We start from the raw sequence: 24,516 nt of genomic DNA on the forward strand, positions 1-24,516 counted from the left end.
AAAGGTAACCTTGGGTTTCAACAGCTAGCTGGACGACCAGTCAGAGGCAGTTCTCATCTCCTCGAAATTTCCACTGCCTCTTGACTGCGCCCAACTCGTTGGTCACCATCCACTTGTCAAAGCCAGATCAACACTTGCTTACGTGCAGGTAGACGAGGCACTGTCGACATTCATTATCGCACTTGCTTATCTCATTGTGATTTTTTGCGGGTTTCATTGCTTCAGTTCAGCTACCTTGACGGCACGAGCCGCGACCAAAAGAATCAGTCGGTCTTGATCGCGATGCCACTCACACCTTGAAAGCTTCTTGAGCTCTTCATCCAATTTGCTACACACACTGAATCCTACCCGTAGAGGATTCAGATACCGAGGCACAAGATGGGATTGGGAATTCTCGAGGACCGAGTCCTTGAACATGTCCCTGGTGTGTGAAGTTGTTCATAGTTCTCGAGCCTTCAGCAACTCGGACGACCTGTGTACTGACTAGCCAATCTGTCAGGGACAACACAGTATTTCGATGACCCAGAGAGACCACAATATGCCACCGACGGCGCCCATGAACATCTCAAGTGCGACCGAAGCGGCCCAGTGCCCATCGTCCTGGTCCCTCAACCAACAGATGATCCAAATGATCCTTTGAACTGGCCGCTCTGGCGCCGCGACCTCATCACCCTCGTCCTCTCCATCACTTCGGTCTTCGCCACCGCCTTAGGCCCTATCCTCGCGGCCGACACTGTTCTCCTTGTCAGCACTCTCAAAGATGTCACCTTTGTCAAAGCTTCCCTCCTCACTGGTTACTTTCTCCTTGGTTGCGGCGCGAGCGCCTTCCTCTTTGTCCCATCCAGTCGTATATGGGGCAAAAGACATTTGTTTGTCCTAGGCACGATTCTATTGATCGTCACCAGCATTTGGACAGCTGCTTCGGGCAATAAGAGCTACACGAACTTTCTATGGTCGAGGATCTTCCAAGGCGTTGCGGCCGCCCCCTTCGAATCTCTCGTCAACGCGGCCGTCGGCGACCTGTACTTTGTCCATGAGCGTGGCAAGCGCATGGCCTTCACCAACCTGGCTGTCTTTGGCGGTGCCTTCTTCACTCCCATTCTAGTCGGCAAGATCAGCAACGACATGGGCTGGCAATGGACCTTTTGGTTTGTCGCCATCTTCTCTGGCGTGTGTCTCCCGGCTGTCTACTTGTTCTGTCCCGAGACCGCTTACCGTCGTGACCCGACACCGCGCTTCTCGGCAACGAAGAAAGACGATGATGCCCCCCAAGATCGTGGGCTTGACCAGGAGCAGGAGCAGGAACTCAAACGATACCCAGCTCCCTCCCACCAAACCTCCACCGACAGCACCACCGCCCCCAAGGACGAAGAACACATCCATACCGCAACCGAAGCCCCTGCTTCCACAACTGGCGCTCCCACCACCACCACCCCACCAAAAGCCACATTCCTCCAATCCCTCGCCCTCTTCAACGGCCGTAAATCCTCCGACTCCTTCTGGAAACTCACCCTCCGGCCCCTCCCCCTCCTCCTGCACCCGGCCTTCCTCTGGGCCTGCCTAATCCAAGGCCTTCTCATCGGCTGGACCGTCTTCATCGGTGTGCTCATGGCCTTCTTCTTCATCTCTGTTCCCTTGTGGTGGGACGAAGTACAAACGGGGTACGCCTACACCGGTGCCTTCGTCGGGGCATTGATCGGCTTCGCTATCGCTGGTGGACTATCGGATTGGTCGGCGCGGTTGATGACCAAGTGGAACGGGGGTGTCTATGAGCCGGAATTTAGGCTGGTTTTGGTGATTCCCCAGATGGTGCTGGGCTGTGCGGGGCTGTATGGGTTTGGGATTACGTTGGATGGGATGTTGTACGGCAAGTATCATTATGCGGTGCCGTTGACTTTCTTTGGGCTGGAGGTCGCGGGGATGGTAATTGGTGCGGTGGCGGGGAGTCTTTATATTGTTGATGCGTATCGTGAGTATCTCTTCTTCTTCTTGTGCTGCTGGAGTGGTGGTTATTTGGTGGCGAGACTTTTTTTGGCTGGTGTACTGATTGCTGACTGACTTGACTTTCAAAAAACAGGTGACATCGTGATTGAAGGCTTTACGGCTATGATCATCTTCAAGAACTTCTTCAGCTTCGCGTTGACGTTCAAAGCGTGGCCTTGGCTCATCCAGAGCAGTGTTAAAGCTGCGAAGATCTTCAATGCCTTGGGAAGTGTGCAGCTTGTTGTTTGCTTGCTTACTATTCCGCTGTGTAAGTTGATTGAATCATTCAAGAACAAAATGGACCGCTTACTGACTTTTTGATGCTCAGATATCTACGGAAAGCGCTTGCGCAGCTTCTCATATCGCCATGACATCCTGGAGCTTTGCCGTTTGCGATAGCCGGCTGGCGGCACCATTATAGTATACGATTTAATCTTTAATATGATACCCTTGTTTTTTGTGTTGTACACAGTGATGGAAGAGCAGATGTGGAGAAGTGTTCACGAAGGATTTTCTGGGTAAGAGACACTCGCAGGAATTAAATACACAATCACTCCATCCCTTACGGCCATCAACATTATTTAAAAATCTTTATTTGATTTCGTCCCAAGCGAGTAGCTGCTGTTCACTCCCTGAACTCCCCCCTTTTGCTCGCTATTTTCTCATAACATATCATGTCATCATACCAGCATCAACGTCGACGACCACCCCAACCGTCCCCTCCGATTTAAGCCTTCTGAGTAGACGAAGTATCCGAAAAGCTAGTCTTGCCAGCCGGAACCTGGAAAACTTCACTGGGATCCTGCTTTCTCCTCTTAGTCAACCTCAGTCCACCTACGCCCAAGATCAGAGCCTGCAGACCAAGCACCACACCCAGGGTAACCATAGCACCAATAACACCAGCAACAGCATTGCTCATTCCACTGCCACTCTTAGCAGCAGCAGCAACACCAGCGGACTCGGCAGGGTAGTAATCAGCGCACTGTCCCGTCTTCTCTCCACAAGCATCGCACCATTCCTTGCTGCCTCCCTCGAGCGCAATCTTGTTCATCTCGCTCACAAAAGTCGTCCACGGCAACTCCGTCTTGTCCTGGCCGAACAAGGGGTATACCTTGGCGGGGTTGCTGTCCGAGGCAGTACCATTGGCGAACAAGAAACGGACAAAGACCTCGTTCTCCGAAGGAGAAGAGGAAGATGAAGTAGTAAAAAGCTCAAAGGTCATGGAGCTGGCATAGTCGACAATGGCGGTGAAGTCCGGCGACACGGCAGGGAGCTGAGAGAGGCCGAAGAAGGAGCCAAAAGTGCCGTAGGGGCCGAATTGGATGTTGAGCTTTTGAGAAGAAGAAGAAGAGATGGAGGAGTTGAGGGTGGAGACAATGTGCGAGGCCAGGACGGAGCCGGCGACGGCGCGGATGGGCGAGGAGGCGTTGTAGCCGAGACCGAACTCGTGGATGTTGGCGAGGTCGGAGAGGGTTTGGAGGTTAGAAGGGGTGAGAAGGTTGGAGGAAGGGATGGAGGCGTTGTGGATGGTGGAGACGTGGATGTAGTCGAAGACTGTTGACGGTTAGCTTCAAGCGAACAGGCTGAGGGGAGGAGTAAAATGAGTACGTACTGCTATAAGCGTTCTTGAAGGTGGCACTCTCGCTGGGGAAGGTTGACTCATAAACAGGCAACAAGCTCTGGTAGAACTCCTTGGTGCTCCCCAGAAGCTCGAGGTACTCCTTGCTCTGGAAATACGCCTGGCTGCTGTTCACGGCAGCTGGACACCCGCTGTTTCCCTGCAGCCAGGCACTAGACTCGGCCTGGTTGCTGCCGCGGCTCGTCACTGTCGCAGAGTTGACGGGAATATACTGGTACCCGCTCAGAGGAGCTTCGATCGTGGTGCCATTGGCGAGCTTCTGAGAGTTAACAGAGCCAGCAGGAGGGTACAAGCCCTGGAGGAAAAAGCCAGCACTACCCTGGAGAACATTGTCGGCGGGGGCAGTGACGGCGAGCTCAGTGAGATCGGCGAGGTCGGACGAGATGCCGTTGATGCGAGTGGAGGACTTCTCGTCGATGTAGCGGGAGCGATACCAAGAGCCGGAGAGGTAGACTTGCTCAGCACCGAGAGCAGTGAGCTTCGTTGGAGAGTAGGCCTTGGTGGTGCGGTCACCGTGACGGCTGAAGATGTAGGCACCGAGGATGGTCTCGGCAGCCGTAGCCGTGGGGATGGAGGCGAGAAGAAGAGCCTTGGTGTGCATGGTGACTGACGGGTGGTATTGTCCCGAACTTCCGAGATGTGATGACCTATGCGATGGATCGATGAAACCCCTAGTGAAAGGCTTGGACAAGAAAAGGAGAGGAACAGTTTCTTGAAGCCAAGGGCAGAGAAGTTTTATTTAAGCTATCCTAGGGACTTCAACCCATAATAAGAAAGAGATATTATCATGTTCTTGCCCCTCATGTTCAACCAATGATCGACACAGTGGGGGATGGAAACACAGCATGGTAAGCATGGCCAACCCCACTTGGAAAGCTTCTATGTTTTGGGCATCGAACACGGATTTGGCTTCTTTCTTTTGTCAAGTGCCAGTGGACGAGAAAAAGACAGAGTGGACAGCAGGTGCCATTGAGGAGGAGTCTGGAGATGCAGGTGCTGGCAGGGGGTGGCCAACGATGGCGGACTTCCTCGGGGCATGCTGTGTTTCTCCGCTGGAGCTATCGAGGTGTTCATACGACCTTGGAAGCTGGCTAGCTCGGGATGTGTGTGGTGGTGTAAACAGCGATGAATCATCACTTTGATGGTAGCAAAATACACTACACTACAAGTATAGAACAATAAAGTACCGCGGAGAAAGGATTCGTCTGTTATCTAAACCAGACATTAGCAGATCTGAAAGTAAACAAAAGACACTCGACAACATCCACATCATTTCTGAGCCGCAAACGTAGAATCCCAGTAGATAAGCCCTATAAATCTTGTCAACGGCCCTGACTAAGAGGTACGCTCTGGTGGTGGGGTATGTGATCGCGCTCGCCCGTTAAGATTTTTGATGGCAGGGTACCTACCGCCCCTCCCGGCCACCCCCGGCCACCCCCGGCCACCCCCGGCCGAACTGCCGGCAGCGATAAGAGACGGTGGATCATGAATTTGGCTCGGCCCGGAGACACCTGGGACTCACACCTCACAAACTCGACCGATGCCCGTCATTGTAGATGCCCGTGGTTCGTCTGGAAATCTTCATCGAGGATCTTTGTTTGATTTGACTGATACAACACCGAACTCGTCACCAGTAGCAGAGAAATATGCAATCATTTAGCACGCCTGCTCCGACCCGAACGCCTTGCAACCATGCTGCCGTGGCATGGCCCGATGGTATCACAAACGCTCCGGTGTGACAAACTGATAACATTTTTTGGAATCCCATGTTTTAAAGCTTGGACTTTTGCTTTCTCCCGTCTTTCAGGTTTTTGCTGATCTGGCCAGTAAGCAGGAAGTCGGGATACTCCATGCCTTCGTCAATGCCAATGTCGTTTCCTCCCTGTCGCCTCCAGCCAGCGCCATCAACGACGAGAGTGGTACCATTGACATAGTTACCAGCATCACTGAATAGGTAAACAGTAGCGTCAGCGATATCACGGCGGCTTCCCCATCTGCCGCTGGGAACAGCCTTGGTCATCTTCTGCTTGTCGGCAGCGCTGCTGGCCAGGCGCTCCATACCCTCCGTACCTTCAATGGCACCGGGAGCAATGACGTTGGCAGTAACACCGTAGGGGCCGTATTCAAGAGAGACGCTGGCCATGAGGGAATCCACGGCGGCCTTGGCAGCGGACACATGGGCCTGCAGGGGCATGCCTGTGTAGTGGAAGGTAGCGGAAACCGAGATGATGCGACCGCCAGTGAGGCCATTCGGGTTGGGGTTCGGGTTCCTGGCAGCCGACTCGATGAGATAAGGGATAGTGGCCTTGACGGTGTTGAAAGTACCAATGGTGTCGATGTCGATGACAGCCTTGAAGGCGTTGGGGCTCAAACCGGAAATAGGAGCAATGAAGTTTCCAGCGGCACCAGCGATGACAAAGTCGATGGCTCCCAGCTCCTTGACGCACCGCTCGGCGGCCGCCTTGAGGTTGTCAAACTGTGAACTCGGTCAGCGAGACTTTTCCAACTGCGGTTCATCCAAGCAACAACACTCACGTTCCTGACATCGACATTGCCAATGCCAATGACACGAGCTCCAGAGCGGACCTTGGCGATGTCTTTGGCCGCTTTTTCAGTCTTTTCTGGGTTGCGACCAATGATGCATGCGTCAGCTCCCAGATGGACCATGGCGCGAGTTTGCGCACTGCAGATGGTGCCGGCACCACCGGTGACGAAGAGAACCCGGTTGGCTGTGATGATGATTGTTAGCGACACTGTGATCTCTGCACAAATTCACCCGAGACTTACCAAAGATGCCGGGTGCCCATACGGAGCTGAGATATTCTGACTTTGGGACACTCATGTTGGGTGATATTGACCGCCGATGGAAAATATAATCACTAACAAATAATGGTTGTTGATGTTGCTGATGGAAGCAGTCAAGCAGGATAGAGGTAGAAGACAGAAACAGATGGGGTATATAAGACAACCAAATTATCGAGTTGAGACTCCAAGGAGGACCTTCAACACCACGTACACCGTTTCATTCGTTCCATCCTTTGGCGAGTTGCGAACTAGACTTAGTGCATGGGGTCAGACGGGTGTCAGAGAAGGGATCTCCATCTTTGCCCCGTCCGCGGGTGGTGGTGGACTCGATGGTGGTCACTCGGCAGGGGCAGTGTCAGTTACCGGCGCTGTCACTTCCTGATCAACTGAAGCTTCGGCGCTCGCTCAGGATTCGTTCGGGGCAGCTTCAGTTGCCGGCGGTGCCTCCCTTCACAGTACGCGGTTTACCTCGGCTAGGACCCACCTTTTTTTTCCTAGGTTTCTCCAGACGGGACTGGCCCAGCCTTGCAGTCCCCCACACGCCCCGCAGCACTGTTTGTTTAGTGACCACACTGTGCGCCGCCCAGCGTAGTTCGGATGGTCTGCCGTTAGCGGATCGCATTTTGCGCCGGGTTGCATCAACGCCGTCTTTTTTTGTCCAGCCTCGTCTTCTTTGATTCACGATATCTTCAACCTAACAGCCGCCCTTCGTCTCTACATGGACAATTGTACGGACCTGCACGTCCGAATTTTCGACGCGACTATAAACAAACTTTGAAAACAAGCAACAACCGATCTCCCACTTCTCCCTCGAACAACAATCAATCCATCACCACCACCCTGTTGGTCATCCCACTTTCTCGTTTTCTCTGCGCATCCGAACCGCATCTACATACTAGGTTTGCGATTCATCACTGCGCACCACCTCACTGTCACATTTCTTTGCACACACCAATCTCTCAAACGTAGCACATCACCATTTGCCCGCCATGGACACGGCAACTGACGTACCAAAGAAAAGGAGAGCGCTGCCCTTCAAGCGCACCGTTGCACGCACACCAGCCAACGAGCCACCCCCAAGCCATGCGCCAGAGCACAATTCTGACCAGGATGACCCTCTCGCCCTCTTTCGGCGATCAAAGGACGTTTTCCCCATGGTCCTGGAGGACCTGCAGCGGGCATCATCAGAGGAAAAGGTGAAGCCTTCCGAGTCGCCAAAGGAAGGGCATGTCAACAAGAAAAGGAGGGTGTCGTCCAATGCTGAAGGTGACAATGAAGCACCTCTCGGCGCCAGCTCTTCGAGCGTATCGGCACTGAGTAGGACGTCTGCATCGCGCATCGACTCCGACGATGACGACCTGATCATGGACGTCAAGGGCAAAGGGAAAGAGATCGTACGACCCGACAAAGCCCGGGTACCGACTCCCCGAAAGCCTCTTTCAACCACACCAAGAAAGTCGGGGACGCCATCCAAGAAACGCTTCGCCTTTAGCGACGACGAAGACGACCATGGGAAGGACGACCTGTACTCCCCACACTCAAAGCGCCGCAACCCCGACCGCTTCTCTCCAAAACCTACCGCACTCGGCCGCAGCACCCGGGCCACTCAGCGCGGCAGCTCGCCGCTGGAAGGGTTTGAGACCTCCTTCAACCTCCCCGGCGCATCCTCCACCTCCAAGAGGAAACCTTTGGAATCCGCTGCCCTCGACTCCGACAAGGACTCGGACCTCGAAGTCTCCGAAGTTCGCCCCAAGAAGCGCTCCGCTTCTTTCTCGTCCTCTCCACCACCAGCACCATCCGCAACCGACCCAGACCATGAAACCACCACCGTCGCCGATAAGGCCGACGACGACGATGATTTCGCCAAATGGGTCACCAAAGCTGCCGCGCTAGAAGCCGACCAGGCTAACTGGACAATCGACGTTCTCGTCACTTCCCGAATGCCACACACCAAGCCGCTTACTGCGCGGCGACGGATGAAGCAAGGTCTCAAGCTGATTTTAGACACGTGGATCCGACAGCAGGTGCTCCACGGTTGCGAAATCCCCGAGGACATGGTGGGCAAGCTGTTCTTGACGTTTAAAGGGAACCGAATTTACGGCAACAGCACCATTGCTTCGTTGGGAGTCAAGGTGGATGCCAATGGCGTGCTGCAGCTGCCTCCTGGTGCCATGACGAGCCGAGAGGCCATGGAGGGGTATGTCATCCAGGGGGGGAAAATTGGACTGGTGCTGGAGGTTTGGCACGAGGAGTTTTACGAGGAAGAGCTTGCGAAGGAGAAGAGGCGGAGGGAGAGGGAGTTGGGGCTGATTGACGATGACGATGACGAGGACCAGCAAAGCGGAATCGGTGCGTCTGGTGCCAATGGATGGTCCAGGGGTGGCAGTGAGGCTGCTGAGGTCAAGAAGACCAAGATCAAAGTGGTGCTCAAGGCCAAAGACCTCCAACCGCTCAAGATCGCCGTCTATGAGGATACGCCGGTCAGTACCATGGTGCAGGTTTTCCAGAAGCAGAGAGATATCAAGCCGGAGCAGGCTGTTGTGATACAGTTCGATGGCGAGGAGCTGAACGAGAACATGCTGGTTGGGGCGATGGACATTGAGAGGGACGAGACCAATCAGTTTGAGGTCTACATCAAGTAGTGTATGACCGGGAGAATAAACATGGAGACCGGGTTTTGGGAGGCTTTATTCGCACATTTCTTTAGCTGTTATGGGGTTGGATGATTGGAGTTTTACCGCGCTTATTCGTCAGGCTTACGAAATCGGCGGTGACTTGTGGATTATTGCTTTTGCTTGATGTTGTGACAGATGATTACGGAGTTTGGAGTGTTGCAAGTCCATCCAGGACATGGTTCATGGTGCGGAGGTGGTACCCTAGCTCTTCAGCAGATACCCATACGTATATCACTTTTTGCTACGTCTTGCCTTCACTTTATTTCAACAAGCGTGATGACTCATGGGAGTTGGTCAGTCAGAGCACAAAAAGAGCCTCTTCGGGTTAAGATGGTCTCATCCCGCCTATCATGAGTGAATATCGAGGGGTTTGACTATGCTCTATTTGCTATTTCGATATACGGTTCGCCATCTGGACTGTAAAAGAAACAAGACAGCTTACTTATGTGGATCAAGCGAGATGAGAGAATGAATGAAAGTACACTGATTACTTCTTGTATGACTCGAAGAAACCAATCTATCGTGGCTCGCCTGGCTACATTGATGCCCATCACATCAGCTCCTTACATTCTGCTTGCTTTGCCGTCACTATGGATCGAATCTCAACCAAATGAGCGCACGATATCCATTTCTCACCTCACTTTCTCTGCACCATAATCGATCTTGCCAGCCAATATGCACTAAACAGCCTTTTGGTGAATATCTCTCTTCATTGTCTTCTCTTCTCGTCCTCCGGGTATAGATCATAACCACACATTGATAAAATTCGCAAGGCGGTAGCTCCCCAATATCCCGTCCTCTTCCTCCCGTTTCTACACACCTTCGTAGGTATCCCCAACATGACTGACTGAATCGCCCATTTCAAATTCTCCAGACTCAAAGCAAAAGCATAATGGACTCCTAAACGCCAGAACCCTTTTTAAGCGTAGCTCCCGAAATGCCACCTTCGCCCCTTATGTGATGAAAACCGTCGATTTTTTGTTGACTGAACCATGCAGCCCCACGCGTGAACCATTCATTAGGTGAGAATAGCGGCAATAGAAGTGTAACACATTATTGCCGTTTTTCGTCAAAGAGAGAGCTTAGAATCTCTCCTTTTGCCTCGAGGCAATGATCCGGAGGTTGTTGTACACCTTGCCGGGCTGGTGTCCGAGAATGAGGGAGACGACGGACTCGCGGGCCATGCCAATGTTTTCGAAGGCACCGAGGATATGAACGCGGGAGCCGGCGAGGACGATTCTGGTTTTTGTGGCTGTTTTCATCTTGTCAGTACTTCCGCGTTATCTCTTCAATTCTCCCGTTAGGGCGAACGTACCATTCTCGATCGCAAACTTGGTCTTTCCATCCTTGCCTGCAATACGACCAATCGCACGTCCCAGAGCATCGGGGCCGAGGGTCTGACGGACATCCTTGACATCGAAGGACTGGATATAGAGCGAATCGAGACGGAGCAGGGCAATGGCGTCGTCAATGTCAAAGCCCATGGCAAAGGCGGAGACGAAATCAGCACCCATCTGCAGGGATTCGGGGGTGGTGGTGTGTCTGCTGGAGCGGAGCTCGACGCGCTTCTCCTTGATGTTCATGCGGACCTGGAGCTTGCAGTGCTCTACAAGTGGGGGGTAGCTGATTGGAAAACAGTCAGTCTTCCTTGCCCAAACATTCGCCCATGTTTCCGTAGTTTCCGTCTCACATCTTGGTCCAATTGGCCTTGAGGGCCGACATGCGGTTTGGCGGGATACCAATTTTCCTGGTCTCTGCGCGGCGAATGATCTGGACGTCCTGGCCGGGGGCGAAGCGGGGGCGACCCTCCTCGTCGACAGCCATCTGCGCATCTTGGTCATTGGAAGGGGGAGCGGCGGCGCTGGGATCGGTGAGGTTGACGGCCTCGTTGACATCGAGAATGAGCTCGTCCTCTTGCTCGGTCTGGATAGGAATCTGGGCGGTGGGAGCCTCGACAGGCTGACGAAGTGCTGTTGGCGCAGGCATGTTGGGCGAGATGTGTTGTTTATCGGTGGGTGATCGTCAAGGGGCCGAGTCGAGTTGTTTGTTGATCAAAGTCGGCGGTAGTATTCTGGGGAATCGCCGGCCAAGAGTAATGGCAGATTTATCGAAGATCGGGTGGAGGAGAGACTGGTGACGGGCGACGAAAAGAGGTGTCGGGATGCTGGGTTACAGTCGTGAATTGCGGAGATCTGGGAGTCGAAGTTCTGCCTTTTTGCGCCGTCGGTCTCTTAGAATTTTGATGTTTATCGATTTTGATAGCGCAGAGGGGAAATTCTTGACAAAAAGCAGTGGATCCACAAAAGAGCACACAAGTGAAGCTTATCGGTTGGCTGGATGTGGGCTAGGACCCTTGCCAATCGCAACGCCCATGCACTAACAGTTACCGAGGAATCCCTGTAATCCCAAGGTTAGCGTCATTGACGCACTTTTGACGGGACCTGGACCGGCAGCTTTTTCAAACTCCAGGTTCTTGGTCAGAGCAGGAGCACCATCATATGTCATTCTAGACTCGGCCCACCACCAAGCAACAACATCTGATTTTCAGCCTCGAGAACCGACCATGGATACGGCACCTAGCTGTCGTCATCACCATCGTCGCTGAAAACAAAAACACAAAAAAGAAATAGGACCCTTCCTCGGTCGACAGTATGAATTTCAACAATGTCTACTAGCGCTACGACGACCCAGCTGGGCCGCCAGCTATGGTCTTCAGTACGAGATCCTCACACCACCTCGAATCTCTTCATAGCCACGATACTGCTTCCAACTTGTCAGCCATTACTTAGCCGTCACAGTCTTGGACTTGGCCCCTCGAATTCGCTGGGGACCCATCAGCGATACGGACAGCAGCAGAGCACGCGACAATTTACCTCTTCCGCAAGTCGCTTTTTCTCCTCAGCAACAAAATCGCAAAGACTACACTATCAACAGTCACAACCATCCCATAATGTCCTACGAAGCTGTACCTCCGGAGGTCTACTCCTTCTTGGGCTCATCACCAGCCCCTCTCCAACAAGTACGGTAGAGGCATCCGCACTATCCGGCAATGCCGCGCAAAAGGCAAAAATGAGCCACCTGGCTCGGCAGGCTTTACTCTTGCGAAGGATACGACAGAATACCACGACCACAACGTTATGCATGGCAGGAAAGCGATATCAAAGTTCGGGCAAAGAGACCAAGGGTGATCATGACGAGACCAAGGCCGAAGCCAAGTCTTCTACAATTTCTCCTCAGCAAAAGTCCGAGCAACCACAGCAACCACCGCATACCGAGACGGCTTCCGGTTCTGGTCCCCAGCCGACTCCCGCACATGAATCAATAGCAGATTCCATGTCTAAATACCTTCACCTTCCTCACCTCCCCCATCTGCCTCATCGGCCCACAAAAGAAGAGCTTCTGGCGGCAGCAAGCGGGTTCTGGTCGCGTCTCAAGGTCCGATTCAAGTGGTTCTCCATCAGGAGCATGCGCCCCTGGAACGCCGACGAATGGGGAGCGTTTGTGTCCTTTTTCTTATTCGGTCATTTGGTCTGGATTCTTGTTGGCACGACCACCTTCTTCTCCCTCATCATCCTCTTTATCAACACGGTGTTTGCCCAGGAAACGCTGGCCAAGTGGATCGGAGACTACCTAACCCAATCTGCTGGCCTTACTGTTGTCTTCGAGTCGGCTATTGTGCCCAAATGGGGAGATGGTGTCATCACTTTCCGCAATGTCTTCGTTTCTCGGAGACCTGGTCAGCCCAAGTCTTCCGTCAAGAAGGGTTCTTCCGAAGCTGCGGCCGAAGCAGCTGCTGCTAAACAAGCCGCCGAGCAAGAAGGCACTGCCGTGGAAGAGGACGATGGCAATTACACCCAGTTTGATGTCACTATAGACACCGTGAACGTGGCTTTGTCTTTCCTTAAATGGTGGAACGGAAAGGGTCTTCTCAAGGACGTCGAAATAAAGGGTGTCCGAGGTGTTGTTGACAGGACTTCGGTTGTCTGGGGCAATGAGGACCTCAACCCCCTTGACTTCAGACAGGAACATAACCCCGGCGACTTTGAACTGGATCACTTCAAGATGGAAGACTTGCTGGTCACCGTCCACCAACCGGGCGGTTTCCGGCCCTTTTCCGTTTCCATCTTCTCCTGCGAGCTTCCTCAGCTACGAAAACAATGGCTGTTCTACGACTTTTTGTCAGCAAATCACATGTCCGGATCATTCGATGGATCACTATTCACCATTCATCCCAGACAGATCCACGGTGTGTCCGCAGCAGATAACGGCCGTCACCACCAAGACGAGTTCGGTTCTCCCTCGGCCTGGAAGAAGTTCTCCAGACTACGGATTGATGGGCTGAAGATTGACCACCTGAACCGCGGGGTGGAAGGACCGTTTGGCTGGATTTACGAAGGCAATGTCGATATGATTGCCGACATCATGTTCCCTGCGGACCCTGAGGAGGGTCTAAGCAAGGTTGTCGCCGAATTTTACGACAAAATGGAAGAAGCCGTAACCAGCAACCGCTACCTCAAAATTCTAGACGGCAACATTTCTCCCAACAGCCGAAACAACACCAACAGCCCCACCCTCGAAAGCGGGCCAATTCCGGAATCTGCCTCTGACATCGACCTCACCGGCCACCACGACGAGCTCCCCACCTCGGAGCAGCACTTCCCCCCCTTGATCCCTCCCGCGACCCCCAAAGAGCCAGCCCCCATTGAAGAAACCCCCTCTTACCTAGTCATGGACCTTCGCATCCACCTCAACGACGTCCGCGCCGCTGTCCCTCTGTTCAACAACCCACACATGAGCTACGTGAACCAAGCCCTAGTGCGGCCCATCGTCGCCTACATTAACGCCAAGCGCACCTACATCCCCATCAGCTGCCGGATCGTAAAGCGGCTGACGGACTTTGACGGAGCTTGGACCGTTTGGGACTGTGGGCTCATGGACGACATGAGCGCCGAAGTGTACCGTGCCTTTGCAAGAAACGTAGAGGATCAACAAAGCAGAGTAAGGAGATTCAAGCGTGTGGGACTGTGGACGGTCAGTCTCGTGGTACATGCGTTGCTGGCTGGCGTAGCGGGAGATTTGATGTGAGCAGTCATTGAATATGACACTCACCAGTATAGACTTTTGCCCATATTACATCAGGCGGGTAGAGGAAAAGTCTTGTTTTGTGACGATACGGGGTTGTGTTGTACTATCCTTTTTTTTTTTTCTCTCTCTTCTCTACTTTACTGTTGGGGGTTATCATACCTTTCCAAGCGGTATTTCACTGTACTATACATACATCAAACATACTTATATGGCTCTGAAAAACAGGAGCTCGAAGGAGCAGACAGGCAGACAGGCAAGCAGGCAGGCAGGCAGGTTATGGTTATGAACAGGAGGGAGGGAATCTGAAACTGGTTTACGCTCTTAATGACCCGGACGGAAAGAATTACTGGCTGGAATCATATGAATGCGGGAGGCGAGGTGTTTTGTGTGCCCTGGTTTTATTATCAGTGATGATGGTTGCTCAGGGCAGATCAACATCGCGATCGGAGTTTTAAGTGTTTTGATTAGGGTACAGCAACCTTGTCTGAAAAGTTCACGTGGTGTTCATGATTGGGAATATCACCTATTCACTGGTGTAAGGTTCCGAGATGGTGACTGAAATAGAGTGTTGGTTGTATTTCTAACCATGGCATCGATAAGAGAACCTCACACCAGGATAATATGCAACCTGGACTTTCGAAACGTAATGCTCGCCTTCATTATTGAATGCACTCTAAATCTACTTTCCCCCATGCTATATGGTATCCGCTGCCTTTTCCCGTCACCCCCAAGTCGCGACTCGATCAGTGCCCCAAGAGGCCATCCTCCTTTTTTCGTCCAGTCTGGCACTGATGACGACTCTGATCCCTCATGCATCCATCCAAGACATCATGCCACTGAACCTTACGTCCGGACGGCGGACGTGCCGTGACCGTTGCGCGGGTGTCGTGGTAGTCTACGCTTTCTTTTTTACGCCATTAAAACACACGCAACCGCTACATTTTGCTTCGCTCCGAATGCTTCCCGGGTAGGGATGAGGATTATACCCGGTGAAGGGGATGATTCTACATCCCTTGATGGGAAAAGGGACTCGAGGCCTCTCTTCCTCACGAAGCGGACGATCGTGATTTATCGGTAGAAATCTTTCACATGAAGTCATCACTAGAGCCAAACGTTAGCAATCGTTCCCCACGCGTATCTTTTCTCACTCCACCTCAAGCCAACTTACTCTCCGAAAGCATCATCATCATAAGTGTCGTGGGCCTCAGCAATGGCACCACCACGACCAACACCAGCGAGTGAGGTCTTGGTCTTGGCAGCCTTGCTCTTCTTGCCACCCTTTTCGGCAGCCTTCTCCTCCTTGAGCTTCTCGTTGCTGAGAGCAGTCAAGGTGCTAGCAATCTTCTTGATCTCGTCGCTCTTGAGGTCCTTGGCGAGCTGCTTGGAGAACTCCTGGAGGAAGAGAGTGTAGTGCGGCTTGGGCGAGAGCTTGCCGATCATGGGGCCAAGAGTGGTGCGGAGGGTCTCAAACTGGGTCTTGGTGGTAGGGTTGAACAAGGCCAAGGTCGAGATGTCGATGGTGTTGTTGGGGTCCTTGGGGTCGATCTGGACAATGGTGCCCTTGCTGACGACCTTGCGGTCGTTGCTGATGCCGATGCCGGCAAACAGGTCCTCAGCGTGCTTGAGATCGGACTCCTTCTGCTCGCGACGGAGGCGCTCGCGGCGCTCGGCCTCGGTCTCCTCCTCCGCGTCCGAATCCTCGGCCAGCTGGCGGGCGCGCTCGGCCTGACGCTCGGCGATGCGCTGCGCCTTGGACTTCTTGTTGGCGGCGGCTTCGGCCTCAGCCTTGGCCTTGGCCTCGGCGGCCTTCTTCGCCTTCTCGCGCTCTACCTCGGAGTCCTCGGCGGCATCCCACGAGTCGAGAACGTCGCTCTCGTTTCCCTCCTCATCGTCGAAGCGGCGGCGGCCGGGGGCAAGGACGGGCGAGTTGGGGGCGGAAGACTCCTCCTCTTCCTCGTCTGTGGTGATGAGGGGTTAGTTAGTCTGGGTTTCAGACAGGTTGTGGTGGCGCAACAGGAAAGTCGAGGCAAGAGTTGGTTCTGGTTGATCTGTATATATAGGCCGCGTCGCTGAAGTCCAATTCACCTCAAATATGGAAGTCTCGAGGCATATGGCGATGTTGACAGCGACTATCGCAAGCCGGCGCAGGCATCAGGCAGCCTTGTCACGGCGATCGGGGTCGCCCACTTTCGCCGACATACACTGTTCGCGGGGTTCGTCTTGCGCAAAGAGGGAAAAGGCAAGGAGAGCGAGGAAGACTTACCCCACTTCTTTCCAGACATGTTTGCGATTTGGTAGTGACGATCTAGAAAACCGAACGGGTCTTTGCGACAACGATGTCTGGCGCGACGAGGAAAAGTTTGCGTGCTGTGGTTGGTTGTGTACAAACTGCAAAAGAGAAGCCGATCGCAGTCTTGAGAAGTTGAAAAAGCGAGCAGGGGTCAGGCACCTTGAGTGTGGTTCCGTTCGCAGTGGGCAAAATAATTGTTAGCGGGGTTCGAAGACCAACAGTGAAACAGCAACGGCGTTTCACAGGTTCCTCAAGGTTCTTCTCCGTCTAGGATTTTAATACTATGCCAAAACTGTCAAGGAAAAGGCTTTGTGACCAATTGGATTTTATTGAGAAGATGATGAAGATGAGGAGGAAAACCAGAACCTCCAGACGCCTGGAGCGGCTAGTCTTAAATATACAGGAATTGTCCCCAACTATTCCTCCCGTTTAGGTTTTACCAAGTACCTGACTTCCTCGTACGCCTTGCTACCTTCCCTTCTGAATAACCTCTGCCTTCCCATCTTTGGTATATATATCAATGCCTTCCCTCCAGAGGGCTTTATGCCGGGTAAGTGTTGTGTCGCACGGGCCCGTCGGTCAGGGGTCGGTGCCGAGTCCTCACAAAAACCATCAGTTCACCAACATGCCCGTCCTTATATCCCTTTTTCTTTTCTCTTCTTTCTCTTATCTTTTCGGACATCTTGTATATGCACGATGCATGCACCATATATGTACGGCCTCGGTCAAGCAGCATGTGCTAGGTGCAGCCTAGAAGGATGGCTTTTTGGAGAAGTCTGTTAACGCATGTGAAGAGAAGGATTCATAAACAACTAGGTGGATCCTAAAGCTCTGCCCTTTCACCAAATTTCCTGGACCAGGAGTCACCCGAAAATGCTCTGCATCGTCAATATTTCGTACACCACTTTTGCCCCGCTTCCGACACGGCATAATATTTATACACTTACAATTGTTCCCTCGATCCTACACTCTGCATACCGATAACTACCACTGACGTCACAGCAAAGTTAGAAGTTTAACCTGAAGCCATTCGCAACTTATGTCCAAAGAGATTTGTTTGTACATTCGCAGATTCGGAATCACTCAAGCCAACGCTCAGTTATGCTGAGTGTCCTATGAGAACAAGTTCGACTGGTGTTCCGTTTCCCTCCGCTCGCTATTACTGTCAGCAGGACATCCAACACATAATTCGACCAAGTGCCCTGTCAACCAACCAACCAACTATCACTGTTCTCGAAATCTAATGTGGCTGTCTTTGTGTTGAGTCACAATCGCTCAGTCTGACTGCTCAGGGGCTTGCCGTCCTTCGAGATACAAGGCTAATCCCGAAAATGTTGCGGAAGTGGAACTGCGCCCTATGGCTTGTCACCCGGGAGGTCCCGACACCGCCAAACGACGACATCCAGCTGACCACCACAATAGATGCCCGGTTGCCACTTTGAGGATTCAAAATGAGATTTTGTCCTGGTTGAAGATCTGGAGCTTTCCGGGTCCCTTTCGCTAGCGGCCGCCATTTGCTTGTTCCTGGATTGTCTTGATGCTAAAAAAATGGAGATTGCTTGGGCAGTGTCGGAACTCTATTGCTGCTTTGAGACCAGGGACGGACAAACTCGGTGTTTTCAGTCAGCTCTCGTATTCCAGATTTTCCCTGAAAGAAGTTGCAACTGGGGGTAGGAAAGGACGATATAAACGTCCTGTGTCTGCTGTCTGACACATATGGACCATCATCACAAACCTCAAGCGAGTTCCATTACAACTTTACATCATTCTCTAAACTCTCGATGAACACCCCCAAAGTAAACATACTCCACGCTCCAGGACAAGCGGCCCAACTAAGCCGTGCCCTGATATCGACCTGCCACACCCGGCCTCTCCTGTTTGGGGGCCTTCGAGTGGCCACTTCCTTGCATCCAACACAGACAAACCTCTCTTCCCCATCACCTCGTAATTTCTCGACAACTAGCGTCACTCGACTGAAGGATTTCTTCCCGGCCAAAGAGACCGCCTATATCCGGCAGACACCACCCGCGTGGCCTCATCATGGATGGACAGAGGAAGAGATGACCTCGGTTGTTCCCGAGCACCGGAAACCCGAGACTGTGGGCGATTGGCTCGCATGGAAACTCGTACGAATCTGTCGGTAGGTAAATCCCAAGGAGTGTTCCCATACTGCCCCTCAAGTATCGTGCGGACGCGGATGCAGACGTAGAATCAAAGTGTTCTAATATCAAACAGATGGGCCACGGATATAGCGACGGGCATACGTCCAGAGCAGCAAGTTGATAAACACCACCCGACGACCGCCACCAGTGCGGATAAACCTCTGACCGAAGCCCAATGGGTACGTTCTATGGAGCCCTACGAGGACGGAATGGCAACACATGCTAACCAAATGTCGCGAATCCATATAGCTCGTCCGCTTCATCTTCCTCGAATCCATCGCCGGCGTTCCCGGCATGGTAGCCGGCATGCTCCGCCACCTGCACTCCCTCCGCCGGCTCAAACGAGACAACGGCTGGATCGAGACTTTACTCGAAGAGTCGTACAACGAGCGCATGCACCTCCTCACCTTCATGAAGATGTGCGAACCCGGCCTCCTCATGAAGACGCTCATCTTGGGAGCGCAGGGCGTCTTCTTCAACGCCATGTTTCTCAGCTACCTGATCTCCCCCAAAATCACCCACCGGTTTGTCGGTTACCTCGAGGAGGAGGCCGTACATACCTATACGCGGTGCATCAGGGAGATTGAGGAAGGTCACTTGCCAAAGTGGAGCGATGAAAAGTTTGAGATCCCGGAGATGGCGGTGAGGTACTGGCGCATGCCGGAGGGAAAGCGGACGATGAAGGACTTGATTCATTATATTCGCGCGGACGAGGCAGTGCATAGGGGCGTTAATCATACACTGAGCAATTTGGACCAGAAGGAGGATCCGAATCCGTTTGTGAGCGACTATAAGGAGGGCGAGGGCGGGAGGAGACCGGTCAATCCGGCGTTGAAGCCGACGGGATTTGAAAGGGCGGAGGTCATCGGTTGATCTTGGGCGGAAGGTCTTGACAGATGGTTGTGGTTTGGGTTCATGAAGCCAGGCGTTTTTGGACCAAGTTGTATTATGCGTGTTACACTAGATACCCCCCACTCTCTTTGCTGTTTCTGGCGTTTTGGTAAAAAGACACTGGGTTCTTCTCTCTGTGCAGCAGTTCACTGTTTCAAAGTGTGTACTTGTTTCGGATCTTCACTCCGAAGGTCGTTGATCTCTCAATGATCAACTATATCTAGCAATAACAAACCTGATATGTTAAGCTTCTTCGATTTGTTACCCGGGTAAGTATCCGGCTCGAGTTCACACTGCAACTTCTACTCAACGCATGGAAAACCAAGGTAGTCGATCGTGCTCACTCGAATTCTATCAATGATTAAATTATGTGCTCAGCCATGATCAACCGAATATATCGTGAAGGCGAGTTCTGGACCTTCCCGTGGTTTGCTGACGTATACCCAGGATTATCGCTCAAGACGTCCATTAGAGTGTCTATATTTACACACGTCTAGTGTAGGCATCCTCGAAAGCAAGCGGAGAATGATGAAACAATGGTATTATGCAGCGATATATCAAAGTTAAATAATGGCTCGAAGAAGAAATGTTGGTCGAACGAAATTACAGGGCTGTGGCTGTGTACAAGCCACTGAAGTGCAATTTGTTAGCGTGGTGAACTTTGGGTAACAGATTTTGCCGGAGATCTCACCATAAGCTGATAGCGCCGAGGACCGGACCCACCAGAGGATAGAACCGACAGGATGACGGGGATGCGACTGCAAGGTACCAACAGGAACAGATGAACCAGAATAGGAACACTTCCAGGAACCGAAGACTGAGGCTGAGCACCGCGATGGATGTGATATGTCTCGATGGATACTGCATTCTGACCCGCAGCACGTCTTGACGGCGTGTTTCAGAGAGCTGTTTTGTCATGTACCCTGGCAACGGCATGTCACAATCACGATAGCCAGCCTGTTGCTTGCTTGTCCAAGGCAAGAGGTAGGTACCTGTCCGCGGCACCAGCCCGAACAAATACCACAACACTCTATTTTGCCCCTGGATTGATACCACGTATCTGGTTCTCACAACTAGGTGCAGTGGCAAACTGGTCTTGGAGATGGAGGGCACCATTCTCGACATATGAGTGGTTCGCTGACGAGAAGATATCTCTTCACTAGAGGTAAGAAAGGGTGGTGCAATTTCACGTCCAGAACGATGGTAGCGAGACCCAGGCTTGCCAGACATGCCAGGACAGGCCCCGGCCTCCATGGACAGTGCTGTTGACACCTTCCAGGCTCTATGCCTGTGAGTGAGTGGACGGGATGCGAACCGGCAGAAGAAGTTCAGAAACAGGTCTGCGTGCCCAGGAAGATCAAGGGAAGTTGACATTGTTCCCGTCGCTTACTCAGGGATTCCATCCAGCATTTATCTGGTGGCATCCAGTGTTGCAAAGAGAAGACGGGAATGAGGATCTCTCACAAATTTGGGCATCAATGAATTGACTTTTATGAGTTCTCTACCTCTTTAAGATGCCAACCCCGAACGGTAGCCCCACCGAAAGCGAAGTGGGTCTACTCAGCAGCAGCAGCCTTACGAGCGAACCCAACCATTCACAGAACTGACAGCGTCTGAACCCCAATGAATGGATCACCCCAACTGCCCGTCTGTCCCTGCCATGCCCTGCCCTGACCGTACGACCCCGCGATTGCCCTTTGGGTGGCTTCAGTTCGTGCCTGAAGTGGAAGCCGAGAAAGCCTTCGATTCCCGATCTCCCCTTCAATCTCGACTCTTCCCGAGAAGGTCTCCGTCACGGTGTCGTCGTCGGGGCAAACGAAGCAGAGGACGGACCAACGACGACATTCATCCAAACATACCTAATCTCCATCGCATCCCCGGGCATCCATTCACTCCACCATTCATGGAGATCATATACATACCATCTGTTCGCCCTCCAAAGTCCAAATGCAATTAACTTGTGATCCCCTTTCGTCGTCGGGTCAAAGGGTCCAATCCACTCCAGTCAGCCGGGCAGTCCAATCTTCCACACAACCACTCATACTTCCCGTCCTCAGTCCTAGCTAGCTAGGCACACAGGCGCTTAACACGGCAATCTACCGTACTGTATCTATCCACTACTCTTTTCGTCATCCCGATCACCGAGACGTGCCCCGTCTCAATCAAATCAACCAAGTCCCAACACTGCACAACCATCGAGTACAGCTTTCAATTTGAACCTTCCACAGCCCAGCACTTGAACCCATACATAGGACCTGGGTTCCATTATTTGGTCCTGCTCGTCCGGTCCCGCACCGGTCACCAAGCTATCAGTCGGGTTCGGTTTGCCGGTGTCAGTCCCATCACTGGCTGTCGCAAGCATGTAAGCACAGCCCCAACGCACCCACGCACCTAAACGCACCCACGCACTGCCACTGTGTCCCGGAAGGCTGACTCGAGGGAGACTGCCTCGCAACTCGCAGCGCTTCTAAAGACAGAAACACCACGCACTCTCAATCCCGTCCGCTTGCCGACTACCACGCGATTCCTATGGACCAACAGTACACCGACGCCCGTGGCCGATCGCTGTCGGCCGCGTCCACCGGCGGAGGACAGGTCCACGATCAACAGCAACAGTCTCACATAAGAAACCACTCGCCGTCTCCAACTCCCTTTCCTAATCCAAACGATGGCGTCAACAACGGTTTGGGACTTGGCCTTATCGATCCCTCTGCCTCGCAGCATTTTCAGCCTGAATTTTCCTACGGCGGCCCGAACCCGTTCCAGCAACATTCGCCCTTCTCACAGCCTGGTTTGGATTTCAACCAAGGTTATACAAACCAGTTAGAAAGTCAGGACAATTCGTTTGGTGGCTTGTCGCAACCCGCCTATTCTCCGAATCTCATGGCATCCAACTTTGGCGACGCCGACTACGGCCTTTTCCCCACGACCACGACCGCGGGCCAGTTCAACGGATCGCTGTTCATAACCGATAATCAGTCCATCAACAATCCGGATCCAAATATGATGGCCCAAGGCTCTCACAGCCCAGAGCCGCCTCATCTGCTCAGTCCAGAGATAAACTCTCCAGCTTTTGCCCAGGGCCGTTTCCCCATGACAACAGGAAGGCATTCGCGCAATGCGTCTCTGGGCCCAGAGGCTGCTCTTCTTCCAGGGCAGGACTGGAGCCATATGCCTCAGTTTCAGGGCCACCGACGCTCAGCCTCGGAGCTTAGTGATGTCTCTTCGGTAGCCCATTCGCCCAACCTTGGGGGATTGGACAGCTTCGACCCGATCGAGAACAACCACTCGCCTCTTCAAGGGCCGCAGGCCGATGCCCTATACAGTCAGTTGAACGGGATCAGCAACTTCAGTCTGTCGGACGACCACATCGGCAGGAGTCCGTCGCATAGTCCAGCGGTCTCCCCTCGGATCCATCCCCAGCAATCACCGGACGAGATCGATCCGAACCAACCCAACCATTTTATGCTACACACACCAGCAAACAGTTTCGGGCCGCCAGCGACATACATGCAGCCGCAACAGGAGGCTTTCCCGCAACTGTCACTGGATGACCCATCTGGTATGCAGGCCCAGCAGAACATGCCAGCTCCTCCGGCAATCAACATCGATTTCGCTCCAGCGCCCGCTAAGAGCGGGCTGGATCAGCCCACTAACCTGGACAATAATTCACTAGCCCTACCAAACAGAGGTATGTAGCCTTGAGATAATGCGATGGAAAATGGGACATTAGCTAACAATTTGGTGCTAGCTCGAGGGCGGATGCGACCACGAGCGGTCACGGACCCTTTCAACAATAGCGGTTACCGATCTCCTTCTCCCTCGGGAAGTCTTTCGCCGAGCTCGGCTGCGGACCTCAGACCGTCAAGCGCACGTTCACTTTCGCCCATGGACCGCTCAGGAGCCGGCTCTATTAATAGCAGGAGACGCCAGTCTACGTCGTCAGTACCCAACAACGTGATAGCACTTCGGCTTGCCGACCCCAATTATAATGGTTCTGGGGAAAATGGAGGTGGCCCGAGAAGGGCTCAGAAGCACCCCGCTACTTTCCAATGCAAAGTATGTCCAAAGCGCTTTACCAGGGCATATAACCTGCGCTCCCACTTGCGTACACACACCGACGAGAGGCCCTTCAAATGTACCGTCTGCGACAAGGCTTTCGCGCGCCAGCACGATCGCAAGCGTCACGAAGGTTTACACTCGGGCGAGAAGAAGTTCGTATGTAAAGGTGAACTTCCTGTTGCTGGTCAACAATGGGGCTGCGGCCGAAGATTTGCGCGGGCGGATGCTCTGGGTCGCCATTTCCGGTCGGAGGCAGGAAGAATCTGCATCAGACCTCTTCTGGAAGCGGAGAACCGTGAACGGCAACGGCAGTATGCTGAGGCAATGCAGAATGCAGCCCAAGGCATGATGCAACAGCAGGGCGGCATGATGATGTCGCCCGGCATGGACCCCAATGGCGAGTTCCAAATGGACCCCTTTGTGCTCCCACAGGCGCTGTTGGCACAGTATCCTGCCTTGGCCCTCCTACCCGCTGGGCCTGCGGCTATGGGTGATGGAGCCGGCTTAGAAGAGGATTTGGGAAGTAATTACGAAGCTAGCGACTACGATGATGTCGAGGAGGGAGGCTATGTAAGTGGTCCAGGGACAGGGTTCGGCCCCGGAAGCATGCAAGAAGGGTACGGGGAGTTGGGATATGCGAGTGACTACGGCGGCCGTTAGGCATAGTGTCATGACATTTTAGGCGAACAACCCTTCGGGGAAAGGGAGGGCGTTGGGTGGTATACTCTATTTATTTATTGTTTACAGATGATTATCGGTCACTGTTTGGATCAGATGAGATTATACGGTGGTGCGCGGTTATGGTTATTGTTGTCTTATACATTTACTTCTCTGTTTGGATACACTTATCCCCCAGCGTTGTTGCAATTCTTCTTTCTTTGTATTTGACTGGGATTTTTTTTTTTTTTGGCTGAAAGACCCGTT

General features: G+C 52.9%; 10 protein-coding genes across 10 annotated transcripts; 5 read left to right on the top strand and 5 right to left on the bottom strand.

The window, feature by feature from the left end:
- Positions 1–378: 378 nt before the first annotated feature.
- Positions 379–2,382, top strand: B0T23DRAFT_406750 (major facilitator superfamily domain-containing protein; the record flags this gene model as incomplete). The annotated part of the gene is made up of 4 exons (XM_062839134.1): positions 379–424; positions 488–1,969; positions 2,078–2,251; positions 2,312–2,382. 4 exons carry the CDS (start codon positions 379–381, stop codon positions 2,380–2,382), a joined length of 1,773 nt encoding a protein of 590 aa, XP_062689561.1.
- Positions 2,383–2,413: 31 nt separating this feature from the next.
- B0T23DRAFT_206079 (phosphoglycerate mutase-like protein) lies at positions 2,414–4,362 on the bottom strand. Its single transcript, XM_062833469.1, has 2 exons — positions 3,596–4,362; positions 2,414–3,537 (listed from the first exon to the last, which is right to left on the bottom strand). Exons 1-2 carry the CDS (start codon positions 4,221–4,223, stop codon positions 2,711–2,713), a joined length of 1,455 nt encoding a protein of 484 aa, XP_062689562.1. The 5' UTR covers positions 4,224–4,362; the 3' UTR covers positions 2,414–2,710.
- Positions 4,363–5,251: 889 nt separating this feature from the next.
- On the bottom strand, positions 5,252–6,610 carry B0T23DRAFT_206077 (sporulation protein SPS19). Its single transcript, XM_062833468.1, has 3 exons — positions 6,410–6,610; positions 6,158–6,351; positions 5,252–6,098 (listed from the first exon to the last, which is right to left on the bottom strand). The coding sequence occupies exons 1-3, from the start codon at positions 6,462–6,464 to the stop codon at positions 5,394–5,396; spliced, it is 954 nt and encodes a 317-aa protein (XP_062689563.1). The 5' UTR covers positions 6,465–6,610; the 3' UTR covers positions 5,252–5,393.
- A 465-nt stretch (positions 6,611–7,075) lies between these two features.
- Positions 7,076–9,444, top strand: B0T23DRAFT_385902 (ubiquitin-2 like Rad60 SUMO-like-domain-containing protein). Its single transcript, XM_062837570.1, has one exon. The coding sequence runs from the start codon at positions 7,417–7,419 to the stop codon at positions 9,067–9,069; it is 1,653 nt and encodes a 550-aa protein (XP_062689564.1). The 5' UTR covers positions 7,076–7,416; the 3' UTR covers positions 9,070–9,444.
- Positions 9,445–9,918: 474 nt separating this feature from the next.
- Positions 9,919–11,218, bottom strand: B0T23DRAFT_206188 (uncharacterized protein). The gene is made up of 3 exons (XM_062833470.1): positions 10,793–11,218; positions 10,418–10,725; positions 9,919–10,354 (listed from the first exon to the last, which is right to left on the bottom strand). Exons 1-3 carry the CDS (start codon positions 11,086–11,088, stop codon positions 10,185–10,187), a joined length of 774 nt encoding a protein of 257 aa, XP_062689565.1. The 5' UTR covers positions 11,089–11,218; the 3' UTR covers positions 9,919–10,184.
- Positions 11,219–11,542: 324 nt separating this feature from the next.
- B0T23DRAFT_414519 (mitochondrial distribution and morphology proteins-domain-containing protein) lies at positions 11,543–14,187 on the top strand (the record flags this gene model as incomplete). Its single annotated transcript, XM_062839568.1, has 2 exons — positions 11,543–11,817; positions 12,037–14,187. The coding sequence occupies exons 1-2, from the start codon at positions 11,767–11,769 to the stop codon at positions 14,185–14,187; spliced, it is 2,202 nt and encodes a 733-aa protein (XP_062689566.1). The 5' UTR covers positions 11,543–11,766.
- Positions 14,188–14,790: 603 nt separating this feature from the next.
- B0T23DRAFT_385906 (translation initiation factor eIF3 subunit) lies at positions 14,791–16,814 on the bottom strand. The gene is made up of 3 exons (XM_062837571.1): positions 16,451–16,814; positions 15,356–16,145; positions 14,791–15,288 (listed from the first exon to the last, which is right to left on the bottom strand). The coding sequence occupies exons 1-3, from the start codon at positions 16,467–16,469 to the stop codon at positions 15,273–15,275; spliced, it is 825 nt and encodes a 274-aa protein (XP_062689567.1). The 5' UTR covers positions 16,470–16,814; the 3' UTR covers positions 14,791–15,272.
- A 1,311-nt stretch (positions 16,815–18,125) lies between these two features.
- On the top strand, positions 18,126–19,765 carry B0T23DRAFT_206243 (mitochondrial alternative oxidase). The gene is made up of 3 exons (XM_062833471.1): positions 18,126–18,617; positions 18,713–18,818; positions 18,889–19,765. Exons 1-3 carry the CDS (start codon positions 18,259–18,261, stop codon positions 19,510–19,512), a joined length of 1,089 nt encoding a protein of 362 aa, XP_062689568.1. The 5' UTR covers positions 18,126–18,258; the 3' UTR covers positions 19,513–19,765.
- A 256-nt stretch (positions 19,766–20,021) lies between these two features.
- On the bottom strand, positions 20,022–20,490 carry B0T23DRAFT_385909 (uncharacterized protein). Its single transcript, XM_062837572.1, has 2 exons — positions 20,222–20,490; positions 20,022–20,161 (listed from the first exon to the last, which is right to left on the bottom strand). Exons 1-2 carry the CDS (start codon positions 20,464–20,466, stop codon positions 20,134–20,136), a joined length of 273 nt encoding a protein of 90 aa, XP_062689569.1. The 5' UTR covers positions 20,467–20,490; the 3' UTR covers positions 20,022–20,133.
- Positions 20,491–21,945: 1,455 nt separating this feature from the next.
- Positions 21,946–24,500, top strand: B0T23DRAFT_385912 (uncharacterized protein). The gene is made up of 2 exons (XM_062837573.1): positions 21,946–23,221; positions 23,282–24,500. The coding sequence occupies exons 1-2, from the start codon at positions 22,060–22,062 to the stop codon at positions 24,250–24,252; spliced, it is 2,133 nt and encodes a 710-aa protein (XP_062689570.1). The 5' UTR covers positions 21,946–22,059; the 3' UTR covers positions 24,253–24,500.
- The last annotated feature ends 16 nt before the right edge of the window (positions 24,501–24,516 follow it).

The sequence above is a fragment of the Neurospora hispaniola genome (assembly GCF_033458365.1).
Source record: "Neurospora hispaniola strain FGSC 10403 chromosome Unknown B0T23scaffold_7, whole genome shotgun sequence".
In the NCBI taxonomy this organism is placed as follows: Eukaryota; Fungi; Ascomycota; class Sordariomycetes; order Sordariales; family Sordariaceae; genus Neurospora; species Neurospora hispaniola.

What these genes read in the sequence shown, in the direction of transcription:
- B0T23DRAFT_206243 (XM_062833471.1), top strand. Translation starts at nt 18,259, where the DNA reads ATGAACACCCCCAAAGTAAACATACTCCACGCTCCAGGACAAGCGGCC. An exon ending in AAACTCGTACGAATCTGTCG is followed by an intron (nt 18,618 to 18,712) that starts GTAGGTAAATCC and finishes AATATCAAACAG; the next exon opens with ATGGGCCACGGATATAGCGA. An exon ending in CTCTGACCGAAGCCCAATGG is followed by an intron (nt 18,819 to 18,888) that starts GTACGTTCTATG and finishes GAATCCATATAG; the next exon opens with CTCGTCCGCTTCATCTTCCT.
- B0T23DRAFT_385902 (XM_062837570.1), top strand. Translation starts at nt 7,417, where the DNA reads ATGGACACGGCAACTGACGTACCAAAGAAAAGGAGAGCGCTGCCCTTC.
- B0T23DRAFT_385909 (XM_062837572.1), bottom strand. Translation starts at nt 20,466, where the DNA reads ATGCCGTTGCCAGGGTACATGACAAAACAGCTCTCTGAAACACGCCGT. An exon ending in CTCGGCGCTATCAGCTTATG is followed by an intron (nt 20,162 to 20,221) that starts GTGAGATCTCCG and finishes ATTGCACTTCAG; the next exon opens with TGGCTTGTACACAGCCACAG.
- B0T23DRAFT_206188 (XM_062833470.1), bottom strand. Translation starts at nt 11,088, where the DNA reads ATGCCTGCGCCAACAGCACTTCGTCAGCCTGTCGAGGCTCCCACCGCC. An exon ending in AAGGCCAATTGGACCAAGAT is followed by an intron (nt 10,726 to 10,792) that starts GTGAGACGGAAA and finishes TTTTCCAATCAG; the next exon opens with CTACCCCCCACTTGTAGAGC. An exon ending in CAAGTTTGCGATCGAGAATG is followed by an intron (nt 10,355 to 10,417) that starts GTACGTTCGCCC and finishes AGATGAAAACAG; the next exon opens with CCACAAAAACCAGAATCGTC.
- B0T23DRAFT_206079 (XM_062833469.1), bottom strand. Translation starts at nt 4,223, where the DNA reads ATGCACACCAAGGCTCTTCTTCTCGCCTCCATCCCCACGGCTACGGCT. An exon ending in CTTCAAGAACGCTTATAGCA is followed by an intron (nt 3,538 to 3,595) that starts GTACGTACTCAT and finishes AACCGTCAACAG; the next exon opens with TCTTCGACTACATCCACGTC.
- B0T23DRAFT_206077 (XM_062833468.1), bottom strand. Translation starts at nt 6,464, where the DNA reads ATGAGTGTCCCAAAGTCAGAATATCTCAGCTCCGTATGGGCACCCGGC. An exon ending in ATGGGCACCCGGCATCTTTG is followed by an intron (nt 6,352 to 6,409) that starts GTAAGTCTCGGG and finishes TCATCATCACAG; the next exon opens with CCAACCGGGTTCTCTTCGTC. An exon ending in GCAATGTCGATGTCAGGAAC is followed by an intron (nt 6,099 to 6,157) that starts GTGAGTGTTGTT and finishes CCGAGTTCACAG; the next exon opens with TTTGACAACCTCAAGGCGGC.
- B0T23DRAFT_385912 (XM_062837573.1), top strand. Translation starts at nt 22,060, where the DNA reads ATGGACCAACAGTACACCGACGCCCGTGGCCGATCGCTGTCGGCCGCG. An exon ending in ACTAGCCCTACCAAACAGAG is followed by an intron (nt 23,222 to 23,281) that starts GTATGTAGCCTT and finishes ATTTGGTGCTAG; the next exon opens with CTCGAGGGCGGATGCGACCA.